This window comes from Talpa occidentalis, unplaced genomic scaffold, assembly GCF_014898055.3.
Source record: "Talpa occidentalis isolate TD23 unplaced genomic scaffold, MPIMG_talOcc4v2.1, whole genome shotgun sequence".
Lineage (NCBI taxonomy): Eukaryota > Metazoa > Chordata > Mammalia > Eulipotyphla > Talpidae > Talpa > Talpa occidentalis.
The window spans coordinates 79,714,362-79,730,931 of record NW_026555331.1 but is presented as its reverse complement, the minus strand read 5'-3'; the positions used below and the strand labels follow the sequence as shown (position 1 = coordinate 79,730,931).

At 35.2% G+C, this 16,570-nt stretch overlaps 1 gene segment (V, D, J or C); it reads right to left on the bottom strand.

The window, feature by feature from the left end:
* Nucleotides 1-1,664: 1,664 nt before the first annotated feature.
* Nucleotides 1,665-16,212, bottom strand: LOC119249997 (T-cell receptor gamma chain C region C7.5-like). The segment is given in 6 exon segments: nt 1,665-1,807; nt 3,474-3,593; nt 5,873-6,202; nt 9,856-9,900; nt 15,738-16,061; nt 16,158-16,212. Coding segments are annotated over 6 exon segments (1,005 nt in total).
* Nucleotides 16,213-16,570: the final 358 nt, after the last annotated feature.

The following is a 16,570-nucleotide window of genomic DNA, read 5'->3' as shown; positions in this document are numbered from 1 at the left end:
ATAACAGTTATAATGTAAAAGTCTTATGAAAATTATGTGTTAGCATGTGAACCTTATGTGTTGAACCTAAAGTGTCAAATGCAGGCACAAATGATGATGCACATCTGAAACTTAGATAATGTCACATTGCAACGTTACTTCAATAAAAATTTTTGCAAATTAGGTCATATCAAATAAATGAATGTGCAGAACAAAGGCTTATGACTATACGAAAATGTAGATAAGTATTTATGATTCAATGTAAGGTATAGGCTTGTTAAAGTATTTTAAATATTTTAAATAATTGGTAACTGGTACAATAGAGCAAATTAAAGATGGTTCAATTTTTATAGAATTCCATCTTGCCTGAGATCACAGAAGTGAGACCTTTGAGTTGAGATACACTAGGCTTTAAAGTATAACAATTACTTTCAAAACAGTAATTGACCAACTAACTTAGTCTCTCCAGTCTTTTAAACTGTGCACTATAATTGCCCTTACATTTAAGGGACCCTAGATGATAAAAGGATGGCCTAGTATGTTACTAGATCTCATCAACTCCCTAGTCCATCCACATCTGACCTCTCTGTGTAGCAACAGCATCCATATGATTGTCAATACTTTTGTGTTTGGGGTGTCTGCCAATTTTTAAAGAATAGTTACCAACAGTAAATGTGAATGTTGCAGATTGCATATAAAAGCACAAATAATAGCATCTAATGCCATAACTCCTAGAGATAGGGTACTGTAACTTCCTTTTCAGATGAAGAAATGATTGCACAAAGACTCATGTAGCTTGCCTGAGGCCACAAAGATGCAAATACCAGGCCCAGGATTCAAACCCAGGTGCACAGCGTGCAGAGGGTTCCCCCTCCTCCATGCTGCCTCACCTGTAATTGTGCATCTCTCATGATTATGTGAGGATCAGGGACCACAAAGCTCCTTAAACACCAGTACACACAAGTAAAGACAGCGTTGACTCATTCAGTTGCCATGGGAGTGTCCCAAATATGAATCTGGAGCCTTTGTAAAGGTGGTTGCCTTCATCTGTGGTTCCCTTAGAGCCAATGTCCCAAAGAAAGGACATCACCGTCTCCTCTGGGACAGATCTTGAAATATTTATTGACTCCTGTGACAATCAATGCTGGAAAGGAGAGCTCAGTTCTGGTTCTGTTTCTTACCTTCAACTTCAATTAGATTTTATCAAATTACAACACACATACACAAAAGTAAACCTGATTTTTTTTTTATTTGTTGTGTCTATCATGCAAAACGAAATACAGAGTTCAAGTAGCAAAAATGGCAGCTTCAGGGTGTATAAAGTGAAAATCTTCAAGGCAATTATGTGGCCAAGGGGCATGAAGGGAATGTGACTAGAAGTTCTATCCTGCCTACACTGAAAGGGCAGTTTATGGAAATTACTGAGACATGGGTACTAAGCAAGGATTCAGTCAGAACCCCCTCCACCCTGCCCCCGATAATGGCAGAATTTGTTGTTGTCACAGAGTAAAATTTTCTTTTTGCCCAGGTTTTGAAAAACTATTACACCATAATAATGAATAAGAAGAATACACACGAGAACTAAAATAACCCAAACCCAGAAACACAGCCCAGCAGAATACACAACAGAATCTTTTAGCAATAATAATGATGAATACTACATGACTGCTCTGTGGCACCTTCTATTAGGGACTCTTCCCATTGCCACAGGCTCCTTTTCTCCTGAGCACGCTGAAAGTGATGATGACAAAGTAGACCATGCTCTTGAGAAGGAGGAGGACATAGGTGTAATAGGCAGATGTGTGGATGAACTGTAGCTGCAGTGGCCCTAAGAAAAGACATGTGATTAGTTTCTTTTGAAACGACAGGACACATTAATAAGTAGAGTCACATTATTTATTTCTGATACCCTACATTGAAATGACATCCCTGTAACATCAGAACCCAAAGATGTCTACAGCCAACATTACCACCAAGGACAACAGCAACAGAATCCAGCATTGGATCAAGTCAAACAACACCTCTGCTACATTCATGAAGAACATTCCAAAATATTAAAACATAAGAGTTTTTTTAATGAAGGAGTCTTTAGAGGAAAAAAATTGTAATAAATAACTTTTAGCTTTGCATCACGTAGATCATTTCTCTAAGTAATAATAAGGACTAACAATCTTTAACCACTGATGAAATATCTGACACTTATTTTTTGATCTTTGCATGTAAATTTTTAGTCTTATTAAGTGTTTACCTAATTTATGAGATTATTATCTTCCTTCCAATTTTACAAATAAGATTGCCAGAAAGGTAAGTAATTTCCATGGTGTTATGTTTTTTATCAGAAACTAGATTTCAACTCCAACAACATAACATTAAAAAAAAACACATTCTTTGCTACTCTGTAATTCTGCATCTCCAAATGCAAGATATATTCAGATGTCAAAAGATGAAGCATAAATGTTAAGTTGCTGATTTAGAAGTCATTCCACAATATTCATGGAATGATATCCCTTGGAAGAGCATAGCCCATGGGGCTCGATGGTGTTGACAGTGGAGGAGGATGAGAGGTTTCAGTAAAGGGGGAGGTAACATAAAACGGGAGAGTTTAATCCAAAATCTCTAAAATTTTAGGATCACATATCACTCGCCTGTCTCTCTTGAAATGTTGATAACTGCACATAATATCTTTTTTTAATTTTTGCAGGAAATACATAATGTCAAGAAATAATAAGTGATTATGAGGCTGGCTGGCCACTCACTGAGCCACAGGCTGAGTGAGTTTCTGCCTATGGAAGTTCCCTTTTCACATGCTTTAACTTGAGAAAGTCAGAACTCAAGAATCATTAACGCTTGGTGATAAAGGAATCTAAGTAGGCATTTTTCATTTGCTCATATTCCCCTACCCTTGATCAGGAAATGTGTTAGCTGAGGTCTAGAGACCCTGAATATTCGAAAAGGAGGGAACGGTCAATGACTTTAGTTACTTTCTTTGTACATATGTAGGAAGAGGGAAAGAAAATAGTACTGATTTTGCACCAGCCAGATGACACCCTATGTTAGACCTCCATAAAAGTGAAACTACCTCTTCAATAACTGATTTAGTTGTAATTATTTTCAATTGGCAGATGAGGAAAGTATTGCTCAGAAAATGTAAGTTCTTTCCCCCTAATCACACAATGAATAATCCAACATATTGGCATTAAACTTATGTGAAAACAAAGATGTACAAAAACTTACTTTCATATTCCAGACTAAACTTTTTAAGGTAATTATCAGTAAGGAATAAGAGCATGCATTAATTGTTCATCTCCACTATTTGACAGTACATTTCTGCATATGAAAATGATAGATTGATAGATTGATAGATAGATAGATAAACAGATAGATAGATAGATAGACTGATTTTTCTTTTTCACATCAATTCAAAAGTTAAGTTGATCAGGTAAAAAATATGTGCTGTCGCATTACAGACAATCAAGGTATATGCAAAAACTTACTGTTTTCATCTGTTACCACAGCGGGAGCGGTGTACTCAAGACCATCTTCTTTTCCTGTTGGAGTCAGAGTTCCTAGCACGGTGGTTGTCTCAGTGTAGGTGTTCGAAAAATTCTCCTTGACTAGAAAAAAAAGAAGGGGCTGCTTTACAGTCTTCAGCACACACCACATATTGCTGACTTGAATGGTCTGTACCAAAATGATTTATTTTATTCCTAGAGTCTACACCAAAATCTAACAGGTTGAAAGAAATGTGTTTTAGGAATAGTCTCAGCTATGCAAAGTGAAGCAGCCATACTTTTCCTAATTGTCGTAATGCCTACTCAGACACATGATTTTTCAAAGTTGTGGGTTTTATGGACATGACAAAAATAGTTTTAAAAACTTTTAATCTACTATGATTATAACTGTGCAGGACCTGTGTCAAATTCACTATCTCATTTAATCCCCCAGTCACACTGAAGAGAATTGTGTCCTGGAGGGCTTCAGGTTACACAGGAGGAAATAGGTATAGAGAGTACAAGTAACTTGCAAGAGTCATACCCGTGATTGCAGAGCCAGCATTCAATGGGTCCTTGTGGGACATGAATGTGATACAGCAGGTAGAAACTACTTATTAAAATTAATCCATAAAAAAGAGAAAATAATTTATAGAAAAATAACATAATTACACCATTATGGGCAATGAAAAGAGCTTTTCTTTTAGAGATACTAGCTATTGTTAGCAAATGATTTTTTGATTATAGGATCTAAGCATTTAGTGCATTTCTTTCCAGGGACAGGATGATATATCAAGTCATAATCACAGTTCTTTAAGCGTATAAAACTTAAAGTGAGAGTTGTATTTACATCAATGTAAGAGTACAAAATAAAAAATATGCATAAATATTTAAAAAATTCAAAATTTCAGAAAAAGTAATTGAATGTAGGATGGAAGAAACGGTCACAACTGTTGTTTCAGTTTATCCTCTTCCTACCAGATATGTTCAGTCCATAAGAACATGTTATGCCATTTTATGTTCTTAACGATACCTTTTTAGATGTGTCCTATCAAAAGGGGTTTGAGGTTTAGGTTTTGGTTAATTCCAAGAATGAAAATGTTAGTAGAATTATTTTTTAGATGTTAAGTGTCATCAAGAACTAATTTTAATGTGTCCTGAAATTCTCATATTATTTCTTAGAGTGATTTTATTGCTTAAAAGGTGAATAAATATTCTTATCATAGTCTATTGACTGAGTTAAATAAAGTAGCATTTTTTCATAATAAAATGTGTGTATTCTGAGTCCTCTTTCCCAAGGATGGTTGAAAATTTGGATGAGATTAATTTTATCTTTCTTCAAAATCTCTTCAACAATTTGTGCATCATACATGTTCTACCTTTAGCTTTTATCAAAAACTGAAATTAATAAAAAAATTCTCAAGAAGAGAAATGGTATTATAATATTAACAGAAACAACCTCATCAGCTTTGTAGCTATGTAAAGTCCATGGGAAATTTTGTTTCACAATTAAACATCAAAATAAATTTTAAAAAGCGTCACAATTAAGTTCATAAATAAAACACTTTATGAGTGGAACTTCTCTCCTTTATGTAATTATCACCATGAACCTGTGATGCTTCTTAACTCTTCTCTCATCACTACAAAAATCTAAAGGCACATAGGCCCAGTGTTGTATTGAGCCTCACACTTTGTATATTTGCTTTCCCTCTATTCTTAGAAATAGAAAATTGGGCCTCATTTTGTAATCTTACTTTCCTTTACTTTGTTTTAGGAGAGGAGAGTTAAGTTTTTTTTTTTTCCTTTTTCTTTTTTATGTTCAAAGTCTAGACTGTCTTAATTCTGTGGGGAAATAGCAGGACAGTTATGCTACCATTAAATGTAAGTTCTTAGAAAGTTAAATATTTTTTGTTTTCATTAATATTTGACAGAGAAGGCAGTATAATTCTGTAGGGTAAATGATTTTCAGGCTTTTCTGTTCTCCCACCATTAGGAGTGCATGCCTGATAGAGGGCACCTGCATTTGTTATATTGTTATAAATTATGTTGTATACTTCTGTGGGTCTTGGCAGCAGTATTGAGCTATTCACTAAGAGAAGCAGAGGCAGGAGAAAGAGGCAATAAAGAGTGAAAGGGAGAAAGAATGCCAGAGAAGCCCAGAGCAAAGGGGGCCTTGAAGGCCTATTGGCATATTGACCCCCCCATCCCCCAACCCTGCCTGCCATGTACCAGGTTGCTGCACTACGTGTAAAAGCTCAATAAAAGCTTGAGAAAGCCACCGAGGACTCCAGGACTCTCCTTTCTTTACCTGTCTGCTGCAAACATAAAAATCCTGCTCTGTGCCCTTCCTGGCACTACAAATTCCTTTGGGATAAAAGGGTTCTCAGATGATAACAACATACCTTTCTTTATTGAAGGAAAATCAATCTCTTGATCAACACCTCCTTTGTTAGACTTGTGTTTGACAACACAAACGTGGTCTTTATCCATTGACTTTTCAGGCACCGTCAGCCAGCTGAACTTCATGTATGTATCTCCAGTCTTGGTGGTATTTCCCACCTGTGATTCCAGAATTTTATCACCATTCTTTTCTTTCCAATCTATCTTAATAACATCAGGGGAAAAATTCTCCAGAAGGCAAAGATATGTTCCAGCCTTATGTAGGTTTACTTCAGCAATTGAAGGAAAAAAAACTGTGGGCTTGGGTGGAAAATCTTCTTCAAGGCTTCTGTCTGTGGGGGAAATGGAATAGCATTAAAAAGAATTACTGAAGAAACAAATTCTGTTTGGAACAACCCAGCATGGAGTAAAAGGAAGAAAAAAATGCCATAGAATTAGTGCTTTAAGTGTTCATATTCCACAACAGCTTGTGAGTTACTTATTGCTGTACTTCTTTTCAAATAAAAATAAGTTCAAGAGGTTATGTAACTTGTGCACATAGTCACAGCTATTAAGCAGCAGAGCCTGACCTTTGTTCTCTCTCCACATGCCAATATCACATATGACTTTTAATTGTCCAATAAGAGGCATTCAAGATTGCTTTTATTTATTTATTTTGTTGTTGTTCTATCATAGCAGAGCATGTTTTGAAGGTCGGTAATAGTGGAGATGGGAGAGAAGACCAGATAATTTTGGTGATACCTTCATAAATAGAATCTTGGTTGCTTTTACAGTAATTTCCTTTCTTATTCTGTGAGTTTTCTTGCTTATGAACTTTGATCAAATGGCACATTATCACGTTCTACAATTCTGTGGAACATCACTTCACCTAACTATTCTAAATATAACACATTTACTTTATTTTCCATACAAATAAATATTAGGTGGAAGACTGACCTTAAAAAAAAAAGTCACTTATTTTAATGGCAATCTCTTCCAAGTGTACTTATCAAATTATCAAGTTGAACTTTCGGCTTCAAATGTGGATTCTCATGCCCAGAATAGTTCTCCTAGTTTATTTCTAATTTTTTGTAACATTTGATTTCATAATTGAAGACACACTAGGTTTTTTGGTAGGGAAATATTAAACCTGCACAAACAAATAACTTATGGTATATAGAGTTTAGAAGTAACATACAAATATTTCCAAAAGTTCTATGAAAAATATATTATTTTCAGAAATGATCTTATATTAATCTTATCAAGTAATGTATCAGAATTTTCTTTCAATTTAGAAACTATTCATTAATATCAAATCTTATGTGGAATTTTTTTTAAGATTTATTTAGTTATACAAGCACTGGGTACAGTCAGAAGCACAGGAGGGTGAGCAAATTCACCAGAGCAAGAGCAGGGAACAGACCAGGCAGACTGATGAAATGCACTGCTGAGGGGAGCAGCGGACATGGCAGGAGAGTTCTCTTGCACCATGTGGGACCCTCGCTTGTGGCAGGGGATCGAACCGGCACTGCAGAGGCTGCGGGGAGCTTCACAGCCCAGCGCTCAACAGTTGTACCATAGGGAAGGCCCTTATGTGGAATTTAATTTGTATTTTAATCACAACACCTTATTTTGATTGTATTCTTTCCCAGATAGCTTTTATCTGCCCTGTGTGGATGGCTGCTAGGCTGTCTCAGAGCTCCACAATTTCCTGTTTTCTTTTCCACATGCTGAATAAAGTGTCTATATATTTGGTCTAATGTTTAAAGTTATGGCTCCAGACTAGTTTGCAGACATAATGCCAAAATAAATCACAGAATATCATCTACTCAAAAATACTAGAATGCTAGAATGTTACTTGATAATATATTTATTGTTAATTAAATGATTGAAATTATAGCTATTAGAACCCTTTCTAACTGAATTCCAGTAGAAACCCATATGTTATAGTACTATTCTCTTTGGGTTAGTTTGGAGTTACATTAATAATTCAGTGGGGAATATTCTTATAAAGAATTAGAGTTCTCATTTAAAATGAGAAAAAATTCTTGATGATTCCACATTTGTAGTAAAACTTGTGATATTCCTACTAAATCAGCAAGAAAACTATGTTGAGTTTTTAATCTTACGGAAAATACAACTAATTCACATCTTGCTTATGTTAATTCCATACATCCTATTTTAAATGAAATAGTATTATAGATTTCAAGCACAAGTCAGTATGTATTTCTCCAACCTTCTATTTTCTTTTAAATTTTAAAAAATGTTATATATTTTTTCAATAGAACATTATATTTTCATAATTATATTTTCTAGTCTCTGTATTACATAATCTACTTTGAGTCTTAGAAAGTTATTTTCTTCATCAGACTACTTTATTATACTAATGAAGTTGAAAATCAGTTGATACAACTAGAAAATTTATGGTAACACACTATTCTTAGGTTCTATCCATTGTATTTAGCTACATTATTTTAATGTTATTCTTCTCAGGATAAAATGAGTCTTGAACTTCAATTTTCTTTGCCCATGAAATAGGTAAGCAGGTAATTGGCTATTCTGTAGTTACTGCTTATATTTAAATCTTCATATTGCAAGACTTTTTAAATATAATTTTTAAATTGTATCAATGTTAGTGCTTTTCATGGTCAACATAATTTTAAGGGTGTGTAGAAAAGAAATAAGGTAAAACATATATCTGCCCCATTCATTTATATGCATTAATTTGCAAGCTAAATAATAATCTAAGTTCCTAAGTTGTTTAATTTCACTAAAATTCAGCAGTATGAATTTTACATAAATTTCCAAATGGCAACTGCATTTTCAATTGTAAGTGTGATATTTTATTTTTTTTTTAAAGAGGCATGTATTTTTATTTATGTATTTATTTATTTATTTGTTTGTTTATACATGCATTGGGTACAGTCAGAAGCGCGGGAGGGTGAGAGAATTCACCAGAGCCAGAGTGGGGAGCAGAGCAGGCAGAAGGACCGAAGTACACTGCTGAGGGGAGCAGCGGGCGGCAGGAGAGGTCTGCGCGCCATATGGGACCCTCCTGTGGTGGTCGGGGAGCAGCCGGGGATCGAACCAGCGCCGCAGAGGCCGCGGGCAGCTTCGCAACCCAGCGCTCAACCGCTGCGCCACCGGGGAGGGCCGAAAGTGTGATATTTTAAACCTGCATATTGGTGTTGACTTGTGTTCTAGATTTTTCTTGTTATGTTTATCATATAGGTAAATACACTATATCATATTTAAATATGATTCAAATTTTGCTATTTCTTTTTAATTTCCATTTAATTACTTTTACATCTTGAACATTATCTGTTTGAATATATATTTTTTTTCACATAAATGTGAGCATGAAGCCCAAACTCACTGACTATATTTTAAGGTCAATAAATGTTGGTGTTAGAGATGATGTCAATTAAGTTAGGGGATTAAAATTTAAAGCAATAGAATAATACTGACATCAACCAAACATTTCAATTTCATTTTTCTAGCCAAGAATGGAAAAGGATCACGGAAAAAAAAAAAAAAAAACAAGTGTCTCAAGTCATTGTGTGTGTGTGTGTGTATGTGTGTGTGAAAAAGAGAGAGAGAGAGAGAGAGAGAGAAGGAGAGAGGGAGAGGATGGTAAGATAACTTACTAGAAGTACAGCTGAATTCTTTGAAAAATGTTGGCTCTGTCAAGTAGTGTTTGCTGCATCAACTCTCCATACTGGGTAAAATTTTCACTTGGCATTTGAAGCAGAGGATTATCTAACAATCCAGCAATCTCATGTGTTAGACGATGGGCCAAGGATTTAATTCACATTTAATTCTCATACAACCCTTACTGCACACATACTGTTCTCTATTCTTATGGGACAAAAAATTGAAGCCAGGAAAAAAAATCACCAAATTCACCTAAGTGCAAAGTGATGGAGCCAGGGCTCCAGGTGGGCTTAACTCCAAATTCCCAGCTCTTTTACAAAACTCTTTTTTCATTAGAAAAGGAAAAACATACCTGTAATAATAATCTTTGTTCTTGGGCCAAACACTTTCAGGGTAGCTACACACGTTCATTACACATGGAACACTTTATACAAGTCCACATGTGCACAAAGCCAAATCCCATTACAGTATCTGAACAATGTTGTCCTTTACCATGGGATTTGTTTTAAAATCTCTCCTAAGATTTCCAATCCTCATCACATTCTTACTATTTCTAAACATATTGCTGTTATTCCAATTTTCATTATTTCTTGCCTTCCCTCAATTACCATCACCAGATTGTTTTATAAAATAACTCCACAGTGACTCAACCCATATCAAAAACTTCGACTAATTTAGCTTCTCTGAGTTCTACAAATTTTGTTGAACATGCTGTCCTGTGATTCAGGACTAGGATTTTGTTCATGGTTTATTTTACTCATAAGAAGTTCTGTGTTTGAGAACATCAAAGTAAGTTAAAGTTACTGTATTTATCTAAAAGCAATGTAGTGTAAATAACTCAACATCTCTACTAGAAATGAAGTGAAACAAAGATCCAAAATGAAGCCAAAAGACCAAAATGAAGCAAGGTCTGAAAAGCAATCTGATTAAAATGGTAACTGTAATTGGAGATTGTCATTATTATTAGGTATTTATTTGATGGGTGTGTGCTCCAACATGATGTCTTAACTCATGCCTTTACTAATAGATATTCGTTATTTAGGATTGAAATTAGGTCTGTGGGAATTATGGAGAAAGACTTGTTCTTGCACTGCACTTTGCTCTAATACATCTTGAATTAACAGCCATCATCACAAGAAAACTGCTTTTCACACACCCAACTAAGACAACTATTTGTATTGTCTTATCTGCATTATCCCTGTGATAAGAAAATAAAAGCAAACTTTGGCTCTAGTCCAGTATATGCCGTCAGTATATGAAACTGTTTACTTGTGTTCTTCACAGTGAGTGACTCTGTCCCCAATCCCTAACATGGTGCTTTTGCATTTGAAGCTTCACCAGCAATTTCAGCCTGAAACTGACATCTATCCTGCTCATGCCAGAAGTTCAGCCTTAAACTACTGACCATGGGCCTTCTACGAAAATGCCTAGAGAAATGGCAAGATACCTGATCCTCACATCCTCCTAGGATCACTGTAGGTCATTCAAATGTTACCGGCCTGACCACATCTGCTGAGGGTCACCACCTGTGAATGACATTAAATGTTACATAGCAAAAGCAATGGTCAGTGGTAGTATAAGATGGGATTGTTTAAAGACCACTTCTTTCATTTTATAAAACGGATGTTGAAGGCAGTGTCCACTGCCCCCTAAAACACTCTTGCATTAATGTGCTTCAATTATATAGTGGAGAAAACATAGTATTTGAAAATTTGCAGTGCTTTACTTAATCTGATAGTAAAAAGCATGGACTCCACTACATTCTTCTCCTACCTTTAAACACAAACTTTTACCCTGGCCTTCTTGGTAGATGATCACAGGCCTTTTTACTTCTGCTTTCCTTAGTGCTTTTGAGCATCTGTTTTTCATTATGATCTAAGTGTATGTGTATACTTTATTTTAGGTCTTTTTGGATAAATTTTGACTATAAGTGGCAAAATTTTGTGCATTTTAGTTTATTTCTTTTTCTGACCCAGGAGTTGACAGTTTAATCTCAAATATGACATGAGGGATAGAATAATATGTTTAAAAATTCTAGTTTGTGATACAGACATAAAATAGGCAGAATTCAAACAGAATGAACATGGCAATACATAAAGTGAGGCTTTGTACCCCCAAATTATCCCTCAAGTAACACGGGTTACCTTAATTCAGTTTGTGCAAACTTGTATTGAAAGATGCTTTTCTACTACTGTTTGGTTAAAAAGTTACTACTTCAACAAGATAGTAATCTGAAATAAATTCAGCTATGCAGTTTTGGAGCTTCACTTATAAAATGCAACAAAGACATTTAACTTGGATTTCATAGATATTACTTTGAGCTAACATTTCTATACCTCAGACTTATGTTACACATTTATCGAACAACAGAATAAATGGAAAAAAATGTTGTTTTGTAAATGGGTAATTGTCTTTTCAGTGACATCCTCATACAGAGACCCCATAGCAGACACTGAGGTACTGAGGCAACTCAGATTGTTTTTTTATCTGGATATTTTAGACACATGTGTATATTAAGATTCTGAACAAAATGTTTTGTGAAATTGATGTCAAAAAAGCAATATTCTTCAAATGATATTTTTATTGATAATTTTTTCACTTTTAAAAAGATCTAATGAATTACTGTTATCTTTTAAGAATTGTCATATTTTATATTTATTTCTAATTCCCAAAGTTCTATTGACTGAAACATTCATAAATTATACCAAATAGTATAAAGTAGAACAGAAATTATATAATCCTTTGTCCTCATCTAGAGTAAAAACTAAAATTATAAATACAGAGCTGACAGAATGGTCTCAGATTTTTAAATTTATATGTGAAACTTGATCATGGGCTTTCACTTGAGGTGATTGGTTTATGTAAGCCATCTTTTTTTTTAATGAAGCAATGTTAGTTTATAACATTGTATATGATTTTGGTGTAAATGATATGATTTTTAATTCAGCAGGAATAATTCAATTAAGATATGAAATAAAATAAGTAGGTACTTGACTTTTTATCTACATCATGGCAGGTTTATACATTCAAGTTTTAAAATAATTTTTTCCAGATATTTCCACTGGAAATGAGTATTCATCTTCAGATTTATAATACTTTGCATAATATTTATTATATTCTAACCACTTTTAAAAGCAGGTAACAAGTTGTCCTAGAAATTAAAATTATTTTACAAATGGCCAACAGGCATATGAAAAAATGTACATCACTTGCGGTCAGGGAAATGCAAATTAAAACTACAATGAGATACCATCTCACACCAGTGAGAATGGCACATATTAAAAAAATTAACAACAACAAATGTTGGCAAGGATGTGGAGAAAAAGGAATTCTCCTGCACTGCTGGTGGGAGTGCAAACTGGTCCAACCACTATGGAGAGCTGTGTGGAGATTCCTCAACCTACTAAAGATGGAACTTCCATATGATCCAGCAATTCCACTCCTAGGTATTTACCCAAAGGACACAGAAACATTAATTCAAAAGGGCACCAGCAACCCTATGTTGATAGCAGCACTATTTACAATAGCTAAGCTTTGGAAACAACCCAAATGCCCAAAAATAGATGACAGGATCAAGAAGATGTACATATACACCATGGAATATTACTCAGCAATCAAAAAAGATAGACACATGCAATTTGCAGCAACATGGATGGAGTTGGAAGGGATCATGTTCAGTGAAATAAGCCAGAAAGAAAAAGAAAAATACCAGATGGTCTCACTAATAGCAGGAATCTAGAAAACCTAAATAAGGGACCAGGAAAAAGAATAACTATAAGAGAGAAAAAATCAAAATCAACAAACAACTATGAACCAGAGACACACAATGGGGGGGGGGCAGGGAAAGGAGGGCTTGGGGTCAAAATAAGGAGGTTGCAATTGTATGGGGAATGTAAAAATAAAATTTAAAAAAAAAATTAACATTATTTTCAAATATTGACCATTTGTTTGATCTGGACACAAGAAGGCAATTAATACATTTATCTGTCCTGATTTCATAAAAAAAACTCCAGTAATAACTTGAATTCTGGACAATTCACATTTTGATCTTGTCCCATGTCCAATCTTTGTTGTAGGAATTTTTTGTATTTAATTCAATTTAACCCTTACAGCATTCACTTAAGATGGTTATGATATTGACAAAATTAATGGATGGAAATATATCAAATTTTAACAGTGATTACTGTCACTACAAAATGTATATATTTTTTCTCTCCAAAATGTATATTTTTAATTTTTTAATATTTTACTTGTTTCATAATGGGAATGTATTCATTTTATTTGTTAATAATATTATTTAATAACAAATAATTTTGTTAATAAAAATTTGTTAACTTTATCTGTTAATTTTCTTTTGTTAATAACCAGCAAATGAAGATTAGCTAAAGGATGGTAATATGGAGAGTGATAACCCAGAATCACACCTTATCTTTTCCTATACCATACCCTAATAAATTAGTTTTTCATGACCCTCATAAGTTTTATTTGTGTCACCATCACCTAACACCCTCCATCTTGGGCGCCTCTAGTGCACTTCCTTGTCAAATGAATTGCTGCCTCTTAGAAGACCTAATGCTGGCATATATCTGAATCAATAGTTGTATAGATTTTGGATCATAGCTGCTCAGCTCTTTTTTGGCTGTACTGCCCCATAATAACTCTAAAAACTAATTAGAGTTTTTCCTACCCCTTCCTGACAGCTAAGGCTCTCATTGTGTGTGCTGATGATCAGTTTTTCCCTCATGTGCTTTTAGCTTTTCATCGATTTTGTAGTGCTTATATGGAGATAAACCTGGCATCTTCACTGTCACAATCTTGATGGATTTCCATCATTTGCCCTTTGTTTTAACTGACATTGCTTTTTGTCATGCAAATGTATTTTCATTTATATGTACTAAAACTTATTAGGATGTTCTATTGCATCTTGAATTTTAGTTATAGATTCATTCCTTTGTCCTGTGGTACACAGCAGGGGACAGTAAATATTTTCTGTAGATGGTCAGATAACAAATGTTTAGAGGCTGCAGAGAATAAGGTCTCTACCATTACTTTCTTATACAATTGAACTCAAAAAGTTATAGAAAGTGCATAAATAGGCACATGGTGTTCCATGTGCATTAGGAGCTGATGTCCTATTTGAAAACATAAAGAAGAAAGTCTTAATTTCTTGTAACTATTTCTGTGCTTTTAGAAAATATTTGTTTAATTGTAGTTTTTACATTTTGAAAGTAAAATCAGCCACATATATACTTATCATGGGAAGACAAAATTTAAATTTATCATAGAAGAATGCTCTATTGATGAGTAATTAATTAGTATACAAGGCTTTGTTTAACTCTTTAGTTGAAGGAATCACAAATTAGATGCCAATTCTGTGTTTTTGTTTCAGAGTCAGGATACACAGTGGTTACAAAACACACTCAATCTGGAATCCAGCCTTATACCCTACTCACTAATTCAGTGACTACAAAGTAAATACTCTCCATACCTGTCTTCCACATACACATGTGCATCAAAATAGAACCAACATCAAAGTATTATTACAAGCATGAGATGAGTCACACATAAAAAGGATTTAGAGCAGTGCCTGAGAAAGAGCAGTCGCTATGAAGGGATAGCCTGGGCATCTCAAAACAAAATCCAAATGGAAACTAATAGTGGAATCCACCTGGGTATGAGATGATATATATGCCAGTCGAAATCCTGGGTACATGAAGACTGTATAAAAGCATTTGTGCTGGTTGGGTTCTAACATCCCTTCTGTAGATTATACACCTGTCTTACTCCCACACAAGGAGGGGTGTGAGCGCCATTCCATATTGTACCCCAATATTTATGGAGTAAATGAACACTGAATTTCTTCTGGATGACCTGACAAAGTTGAAAAAGCAGGGGATTTGGCATTTTAAGTTATTTTTCTCTTAGTCTCCAATTATTCATATTCATGTGGAAAAATCAAGGTGACATTGCAAACATACTGTGATGATTGTAGAAGATGAACAATCACCAGAATATTGCCTTGCACTCAATAAATTTCTATTTGAGTCAGATACATATATTTACAGGTCATCACTGGGCAGTAAAATGTACTAGTGCACAAGTCCATTACTGTAGGAAGGGAGGCTCAGGCTGGGCTCCCAGGCGTGAGGGCTACGAGGTGCCCATATTGGGAAGGAAGTGGTGGGCACAGACCTGAAGTGGTTTTTGTGTAGGTGATCTTAGTGATTCTAATGCTGTGGCCCAAGGTCCAGCAGGCACAATAATACATGCCTTCATCTTCTTTTTCTAAGAAATCAATTTTCAAGGTTGAAGTAGAAGTAGAAATGTCTTTACTTGCTTCAAGCTTGATTTGCGCATCTACTTGTTTCTGAACAGGTTTTGTTGTAGATTGGACATACATTAGATGTTCTATATTCTGGCCAGGTTTCTGTCGGTACCAGTGTATGTAATCATTGCGAAAGTTAGCAGAGAACACCTTACAAGATATCTGGGCAGTCTGAAATCTTGTGCTGGAAAATGATATTTCAGGTTGTTCCAAATTTAACTGCCCAATGCCAACTACAAACAAAGAAAACTGCATGAAAATGACATACAGACAGATAATAAAAAATTTTCTCAGTGTCTATAGATGGAAACGAGTGGGGGGACACTCACAAGCCCAGAGGGAAGAGAAGATGACAGCTTCCAAGAGAGGCATCCTGTTGGCTGGCTGGCTCCCAAGGAGAAGGTAAAAATGTGAGGTCCCTGTGAGCAGGAGTTCTGAGGCCAGTGCTGGGAGGGTGGGGCTGGTGCTGGTGTCTGATGGTGAAAAGTGGTGACTGGTAATTTACTGGGGTTCTTCATGATCTGCTGCAAATATGAGAAGTTCTGTGGTTTCCTGCACCACAAGAGCTGGCAGGTGAATCCCATCTTGAGGTTTCAAGATCTAGGAAGAAATCCCTAGTATGAAATTGCACAGGGCCAGAAATATTCTCTTATCCACTCACCTGTCCCCCTGTGTAGTGACAGGAATTGGCACAGTGCAGGTTTTCTATGATCCAGCAGACCGGGTAAAGGAGGAGAGAGTC